At 43.0% G+C, this 9104-nt stretch overlaps 1 protein-coding gene across 2 annotated transcripts in view; it reads left to right on the forward strand.

Annotated features, from left to right (window-relative positions):
- The window catches only part of cpne7 (copine VII), a 184564-nt gene extending 175787 nt beyond the window's left edge, over positions 1–8777 (forward strand). For both annotated transcript variants that reach the window (XM_078400853.1, XM_078400855.1), the window contains one exon: positions 2584–8777. In XM_078400853.1, the coding sequence (XP_078256979.1) occupies positions 2584–2721 (138 nt within the window). In that variant the 3' untranslated portion in view covers positions 2722–8777. The remainder of the gene's footprint in view (positions 1–2583) is intronic.
- The last annotated feature ends 327 nt before the right edge of the window (positions 8778–9104 follow it).

Here is a 9104-nt window from a genome sequence, read left to right on the forward strand (position 1 = left end):
GTTGCTTTTTATTGTTATGACTGTGTGGCAAATGAAATTCCTCGTATGTTGCCAAACATACTTGGCTAATAAAAGTATGATTACGATTATGATTATGATTATGATAAGTCTGAAGAAGGGTCTCGACCCGTAAACGTCACCCATTCCTTCTCTCCTGAGATGCTGCCTGACCCGCTGAGTGTCTCCAGCATTTTGTGAATAAATGATTATGATAATGGTGAGGATTCCGATTGTTTTCTGAGAAATAAGCTCAAATCCAAACCCTATTTCAATTTAATTTAAATAAATCTCTGATGATAAGCAAGGATCATTAAATGTCATGAAATTACTATAGTGCTATATATCATGCTCACTGATTTCTTACAGAATCACTGTGATCCATTCCTTCTCTCCAGAGATGCTGCCTGTCCCGCTGAGTTACTCCAGCATTTTGTGTTTTTCTCAGGCACAGTAATGCCTGTTATCCTTATCTAGTAAGGAATCTTTGCTCCCCACAGTCACAAGTACTGGTCTCTCTTGATTGCCCTGTAGAATGTTCCAGTAATCCATCCAGTTCTCAAACACGTGTAAATTACTGGGCACAAAAATAAAATGACCTAGATATTGTATCTATGTGGAAAGTGCTGACATTTGCTGCCATCCCTGGAATCAATCTGGTGAACCTTCTCTGTACTCCCTCTATGGCAAGAGAGTTCTACAAACTCCTTGTACACAAGAGCTATTTATGATTCCCATGCCTGTGAGGCTTAACACAGGAACCTTAAAGCTGCTGGCAGTAATGCAAGTTGTCACCATGGGCTGTGCTGAGAATGAAACTAAAATCACAGCCAACTTCAGCATTTTACAATTTGTCCTACGGCAAAAAAAAACATCTATTTACTTTCATGAAAATTAAGTAAATTCATAACAAAACACCAAACCGTGGTGCCATGGTAGAGTTACTGCCTTACAGCGCCAGAGACACAGGTTCGATCCTGACCATGGGTGCTGTGTGTACATTTTCCCCATGAACCGCGTGGGTTTTCTCCGGGTGCTCCGGTTTCCGCCCACACTCCAAAGCCGTACAGGTTTGTCGGCTAATTGGCTTGGTGAAACTGTAAATTGTCCCCAGTGTGTGTAGGATAGTGCTAGTGTACGGGGTGGTCGCTGGTCGGCGTGGACTTGGTGGGCCAAAGGGCCTGTTTCCACACTGTATCAACTAAAAAATCTAAGTATTAGCAAATCATGTGGCCTGAGAAAAAAAATCCGAGATGCATTTTAATTTCCTTTCATGAATATGTCAAAGAAGAAAGGATTTCAAAGTAAATGTCATTATTATATTCATATCTTATTATTATCAGCAGTTAAATAAATGAAACTTATACAAATGTGCATGCACTGATCTTTATTTAGAAACTTGTATAATGTCTAAAGGTTAATTAAAATTGAGAATTCTTTAACGTGGCTGGCTACAGTCTGAGGAAGGGTCTTGATCCGAAACATCACCCATTCCTTCTCTCCAGAGATGCTGCCAGTCCTGCTGAATTACTCCGGCTTTTTGTGTCTATCTTTGGCTGGCAGGACGGGCCCTACCTGGTCCGTGTTAGATGTTTGGACAGGGGTGCAATTTCAGTGCTTGCCATAGGCGGTATTTTCCGTAGATACGCCCCTGTTGGCTGCTCATTGAAAGTAGGCATGCAGGTGCAGCAGGCAGTGAAGAAAGCAAATGGTATGTTGGCATTCATAGCGAGGGGATTTGAGTATAGGAGCAGGGAGGTTCTGCTGCAGTTGTACAGGGCATTGGTGAGACCACACCTGGAGTATTGCGTACAGTTTTGGTCTCCTAATCTGAGGAAAGACATTCTTGCCATAGAGGGAGTACAGAGAAGGTTCACCAGATTGATTCCTGGGATGGAAGGACTTTCATATGAAGAAAGACTGGATAGACTTGGCTTGTACTTGCTGGAATTTAGAAGATTGCGGGGGGATTTTATAGAAACTTACAACATTCTTAAGGGGTTGGACAGGCTAGAGGCAGGAAGATTGTTCCCGATGTTGGGGAAGTCCAGAACAAGGGGTTACAGTTTAAGGATAAGGGGGAAGTCTTTTAGGACCGAGATGAGAACGTTTTTTTTCACACAGAGAATGGTGAATCTGTGGAATTCTCTGCCACAGAAGGTAGTTGAGGCCAGTTTATTGGCTTTATTTAAGAGGGAGTTAGATGTGGCTAAAGGGATCATGGGGTATGGAGAGAAGGCAGGTACGGGATACTGAGTTGAATGATCAGCCATGATCATATTGAATGGCGGCGCAGGCTCGAAGGGCCGAATGGCCTACTCCTGCACCTATTTTCTATGTTTCTATGTTTCATCCAGTTTGATGATTATCACATTTGCTGGATGCCAGGAATTCCTTATAACTGACCTCTCGTAGCGACAGGCTTCGAAAAGGTACATTTCGCAGCTGAGTTGTTGTAATTCTGTGTGGAACTATTTTTAAGGTCAGGGCAAGTGCTGTCACTTCAGCGCTCTGCACAACCACCGGGCAATGGAGGAGAGCTTTATTTTTCTCCGTTAATACTTTTATTTTATTGCTGTGTTTCAGGCATCTCCAGCAGCTTTGGCCAAGTGTGTCTTAGCAGAAGTCCCGAAACAAGTTGTGGAATATTACAGTTCCAAGGCTATTCCTCCTAAATGCCTCAGTCTGGATTCCTCTGAGTCAGCATGCACAACGCCGGAATAAATAGACTGCTCTTTGCTGGTGGAGGTTTCTGAAGGCAGAATGAGATGGCACAGAGAACAAAAAAATCTTCACATTACGTAACTGGTTTGCTGCAAACACATTAAGATAACGCTAAGCTATTTTCATAGTTTGAATAAACAAGTTCCAATGCCCATGCCACTGATCAACCACAGCAACAAATATCTGGAAGCTGAAAGATAATGTTTGGGGAATATTGGCCAATTCCCAAACATTGCACTTTTAGCGTTTTTATTGGAGTCAATGGGACATTCAGATAATGTATTATCTGTACTGAATACATGCAAAGTGGCTGGAGAAACATCTTTCATGAATTAATTCCCTTTTCTGCACAATATCCTCCCAAGTCATTTAGTCCCACTGGAGAAAATAACCCACATGGCATATGCTGCACGTTTTCTGCATTTGCGGCTTCATAAGCAATTTGAAGATTTTGGGGTTATTTGGTTGATTTTTGTGCAAATATTTATTCTGCAGAATTTTATAAGATTTCTTCTTGCCCCTCTCTTGAAACAAAAACTGCATGCCCAAATTAATACAGCATGAAAGTAGAAGGAGATCTTAAATCAAGGAATCATAAATAAAGGTCTCGACCTGAAACATCACCCATTCCTACTCTCTACAGATGCTGCCTGTCCTGCTGAGCATTCTGTGTGAGGTTGTCGGTGTAAGCCAGCATCTGCGGTTCCTTCCGACCTAAATAAAATACTACTCCTTCGGATCATAATGGCAAAAAGGAAAAGAATGTCATGGCATAGATTGAATCAATCAGTCAGTCAGTGTTTGTTTTATTAGCTGGAGTTCCAAGAAGTGGTGGAGATTGCATTAATTCAAGAAAGTTCCTAATGTGAGAATGATCACATCATCGTAAAACAAAGAGGAAGGTGATTGAACTTTATCGCAGCGAGGAATGTGGAATCCGCTGTGGTGGATGTTTATGTAAAACTTTATTTTATGTGGCTGTGTGTCTTGTCGATTTTTACTGAGTATGGCTGTATGGTAACACAAGTTTCACTGTACCTTTTGGTACATGTGCCAATTAAATTGAATCTTATCTTGAACCTTGATTGGTGGCAAATGAAGGAATCAAAGAAGGCAGCACGGTGGTGCAGCTGATAGAGCTGCTGGCTCACAGCGTCCGAGTCCTGGGTTCCATCATAGCCTTGGCGTTGTCTGTTTGGAGTTTGCACGTTCTCCCTGTGACCACGTGGGTTTCCTCCAGGTGCTGCGGTTTCCTTCTACATCCCAAAGGCGTGCAGGTTTGGAGCTTATTTGATCCCGTTTATTGTCCCTAGTCTGGAGGGTGTGGATGTGAAAACGGGATAACATAGAACAAGTGTGAATGGCTGATTGGTGGTCGACGTGGACCCAGTGGGCCGAGGGCTCCATTTCCATGCTGTATCTTCATTAAAAAAAAGTAGACGTGTTTTCCAGCAACTGATGTAATAATAGTAGGAACACAGATCTGGCCGGCTCCCTGTTAAGTACGGTCCTTGCCAGCAAAGTGTACTTGAAAGGATAGGGATATTTTAAAAGGTTGGCAAATATAAAAGGATTTTGTCTTACATAGAAACATAGAAAATAGGTGCAGGAGGAGGCCATTCAGCCCTTCGAGCCAGCACCGCCATTCATTGTGATCATGGCTGATCATCCCCAATCAATAACCCGTGCCTGCCTTCTCCCCATATCCCTTGATTCCACTAGCCCCCAAGAGCTCTATCTAACTCTCGCTTAAATCCATCCAGTGATTTGGCTTCCACTGCCCTCTGTGGCAGAGAATTCCACAAATTCACAACTCTCTGGGTGAAAAGGTTTTTTCTCACCTCAGTTTTAAATGGCCTCCCCTTAATTCTAAGACTGTGGCCCCTGGTTCTGGACTCGCCCAACATTGGGAACGTTTTTCCTGCATCTAGCTTGTCCAGTCCTTTTATAATTTTATATGTTTCTATAAGATCCCCTCTCATCCTTCTAAACTCCAGTGAATACAAGCCTGGTCTTTTTAATTTTTCCTCATATGTCGGTCCCGCCATCCCAGGGATCAACCTTGTGAACCTACGCTGCACTGCCTCAAGTACAAGGATATCCTTCCACAAATTAGGAGACCAAAACAGTACACAATACTCCAGATGTGGTCTTACCAGGGCCCTATACAACTGCAGAAGAACCTCTTTACTCCTATACTGAAATCCTCTTGTTATGAAGGCCAACATTCCATTAGCTTTCTTCACAGCTTGCTGTACCTGCACGCCAACTTTCAGTGACTGGTGTACAAGGACACCCAGATCTCGCTGCACCTTCCCCTTACCCAACCTAACTCCATTGAGATAATAATCTGCCTCATTGTTTTTGCCGCCAAAGTGGATAACCTCACATTTATCTATATTATACTGCATCTGCCACGCATCTGCCCACTCACTAAACCTGTCAGGTCACCCTGCAACCTCCTAACATCTTCTTCACAGTTTACACTGCCACCCAGCTTCGTGTCATCCACAAACCTGCTAGTGTTGCTTCTAATTCCCTCTTTCAAATCATTAATATTGTGGTAAACAGTTGCGGCCCCAACACCGAGCTTTGCGGCACTCCACTTGCCACTGCCTATCATTCTGAAAAGGACCCGTTTACTCCTACTCTTTGCTTCCTGTCTGCCAACCAATTCTCTATCCATGTCAACACCCTACCCCCAATACCATGTGCTCTAATTTTAGTCACTAATCTCCCGTGCGGGACCTTATCAAAGGCTTTCTGAAAGTCTAGATACACTACATCCACTGGCTCCCCTTCATCCATTTTACTTGTCACGTCCTCAAAAAATTCCAGAAGATTAGTCAACCATGGTTTCCCTTTCATAAATCCATGCTGACTTGGACTTATCTTTTTACTGCTATCCAAATGCACCGTTATTACCTCTTTAATAATTGACTCCAGTATCTTCCCCACCACCGATGTCAGGCTAACTGGTCTGTAATTCCCCGTTTTCTCTCTCGCTCCTTTCTTGAAAAGTGGGATAGCATTAGCTACCCTCCAATCCACAGGAACTGATCCTGAATCTATTGAACATTGGAAAATGATCACCAATGCGTTCACTATTTCTAGAGCCACCTCCCTGAGTACCCTGGGATGCAGACCATCAGGCCCTGGGGATTTATCATCCTTCAGTCCCATCAGTCCACCCAATACTATTTCTCACTTAATGAAAATTTCTTTCAGTTCCTCTACCCCCCTAGATCCTCTGTCCTCCAGTACATCTGGGAGATTGTTTGTGTCTTCCTTAGTGAAGACAGATCCGAAGTACCTGTTCAACTCTTCTGCCATTTCCTTGTTACTCATAATAATTTCATCCGTGCCTGCCTTCAAGGGACCCACATTTGACTTTGCTACTCTTTTTCTCTTAACATATCTAAAGAAGCTTTTAGTGTCCTTCTTTATATTCTTGGTCAGCTTCCCCTCGTACTTCATCTTTTCTGCCCATATTGCCCGTTTTGTTACCTTCTGTTGTCCCATGAAAGTTTCCCAATCCTCTGGCTTTCCGCTACTCTTTGCTGTGTTACACATCTTTTCTTTTAGTTTTATTCCATCCTTAACTTCCCTTGTCAGCCACGGTTGCCTCCTACTCCCCTTAGAATCTTTCTTCATTTTTGGAATGAAATGATCCTGCGTCCTCCGGATTATGCCCAGAAATTCCTGCCATTGCTGTTCCATCGTCAATCTGGCTAGGATCCCTTTCCAGTCGACCTTGGCCAGCTCCTCTCTCATGCCTTCATAGTCCCGTTTGTTCAACTGCAACACTGAAACTTCCGATTTAAGCTTCTCCGTCTCAAATTGCAGATGAAAACTAATCATATTATGATCACTACCTCCAAGCGGTTTTTTACCTCGAGTTCTCTTATCAAATCTGGTTCATTGGACAACACTAAATCCAGAATTGCCTTTTCCCTGGTAGGCTCCATTACAAGCTGCTCTAAGAATCCATCTCGGAGGCACTCTACAAACTCTCTTTCTTGGGGTCCAGAACCAACCTGATTTTCCCAGTCTACCTGCATATTGAAATCCCCCATCACCACAGTGGCATTACCTTTGTTACATGCCAGCTTTAACTCCTGCTGCATCTTACACCCTACATCTGGGCTACTATTTGGGGGTCTGGAGATAACACCAATTAGTGTCTTCTTGCCTTTACAATTCCTCAACACAATCCTTCATGGAAAATTTCTTGGCAAACCAGTTATTTGACAGAGAGAGAGAGAGAGAGAGAGAGACAGAGACAGAGAGAGAGAGAGAGAGAGAGAGAGAGAGACACACAGAGAGAGAGAGAGAGAGAGAGAGAGAGAGAGAGAGAGAGAGAGAGAGAGAGAGAGAGAGAGAGAAAAAACCCAAGTATTTCTTCTTTTATACAGTCCATGATGTTTTGATATTTCTTAAAACAATTTAATGAAAAGCATTTTATTATAAATTCAGTTGAGTGTAGTTTATTGTCACGTGTACCGAGGTACAGTGAAAAGATTTTGTTACGTGCTATCCAGTCAACGGAAAGACGATACATGATTAATCGTCAATAAATCATCAATAAATGTTTGAGACGATAAAGTGCTTATTTAAAAAGGCAAAATCAATGCAGCATTCTCAACTGTTAAAACTCTGAGATATCAATGTTAACCCCTACTTAGAACTTCTCAAGGATGGATATAAAAATGGAGTGTTGAGTTCAACTGCTGTGTACGGTACCTCAAGGGTTTCCCAGCACAATCTGAAAAATAGAACCCTGCGGGATCTACAGCGTCGGTAGGATCTGTGTAGGTCCCACCTTGTAGGCAGTGAATGGTGGGGCTTTGGGGAGTGTTGTAGAGCAGAGGGATCTAGGAGTGCATGATTCCTTGAAGATGGAGTCACAGGTAGATAGGGTAGTCAAAAAGGCTTTTGGCACATTGGCCTTCATCAGTCAGAGTATTGAGTATAGAAATTGGGAGGTCATGTTCCAGTTGTAGAAGATGTTGGTGAAGCCGCATTTAGAATATTGTGTTCAGTTCTGGGCACCGTGTTAATAGGAAAGATGTTGTCAAGCTGGAAAGGGTTCAGAGAAGATTTATGAGGATGTTGCCAGGACTAAAGGGTCTGAGCTACAGGGAGAGGTTGAGTAGGCTGGGACTCTTGCCCAGAGTAGGTGAACCGAGGACCATAGTGGTTTAAAGTGAAGGGGAAAAGATTTCAAAGGAATCTGAAGGGTAACTTTTTCACTCAAAGGGTGGTGGGTGTATGGAACAAGTGCCCAGAGGAGGTAGTTGATGCAGGGACTATCACAACGTTTAAGAAACAGTTAGACAGGTGCATGGATAGGACAGGTTTGGAGGAATATGGGCCAAACGCAGCCAGGTGGGACTAGTGCAGCTGGGACATTGTTGGGTTGGTGTGGGCAAGTTGGGCCGAAGGGCCTGTTTCCACGCTGTATCACTCTATGACTCTATATAGTATTTGTGTTCCCAAACATTTTTGTTCAGAAATCCTGTTCAGAAAACGATAAGTGCATCAGAGACATAAAATATAGTTAATTACTGTGAAGTACAAAACAATTGATGGGAAGATGTGAAAGCAGTGAAAAAGATTGAGCTGCCACAGAAATTCACGTAAAGATGAGGGTGGGTATGAACAAAGAGACCAGGAATGATAACAAAGGGAAAATGTGCGCAATTAAATTTTTTTGTGTTAAAATGGTTCTACTGCAGAATTTCTGAGTGATAGCATTTAGTTTCTACTGTTTAATTTATACTGTCTGTCAAATGCAGAATAATCTAAAATAGTTTTGGTATTTTTGGCAGCTTCTTCATACTTTAAGGTGTAATTACAGCAAAACTGTAGAATCAGTGTGAAATAGTTGTGTTTCCATCAACATTTCAGTTCATCTCTCCATAAAGCTGAAGACTGCATGGAAGAGGAGAAAAAAAGTATCAGATGAGGAGAGGAGTGAAAGGTGAAGCTGGAGGGAGGGATATGGATGGAAGGTGACAGGAATGAGGGAATAGAGGGGAAATAAAAGAGAAATAGTGCACGAGGATGGGGGGGGGGGGGGGGGTTAGAGATGAGCATATTGAGGAGTGGAGGGGGTTTAGTAGAAACAGGGAGGTGGTAAAGGGGTGGTAGGGGGACATTACTTGAAACTAGAGAATTCAAATGTTCACACCATTGGGTGGTAAGATCCTCACATGGAATATGAGATGCTGTTCTTAGTTTACACGTAGCCTCATTCTGGCAATGGAGGAGGCCAAGGACAGAGACGTTGATATGGGAAGGAGCATTAAAATGGTTGGTAACCAGGGCATGCAGTAGGCCTTGGCGGACAGAGCACAAAAATGCATGCCTAGTCCATGCCT

Source organism: Rhinoraja longicauda, chromosome 6, assembly GCF_053455715.1.
Source record: "Rhinoraja longicauda isolate Sanriku21f chromosome 6, sRhiLon1.1, whole genome shotgun sequence".
Classification (NCBI taxonomy): Eukaryota; Metazoa; Chordata; class Chondrichthyes; order Rajiformes; family Arhynchobatidae; genus Rhinoraja; species Rhinoraja longicauda.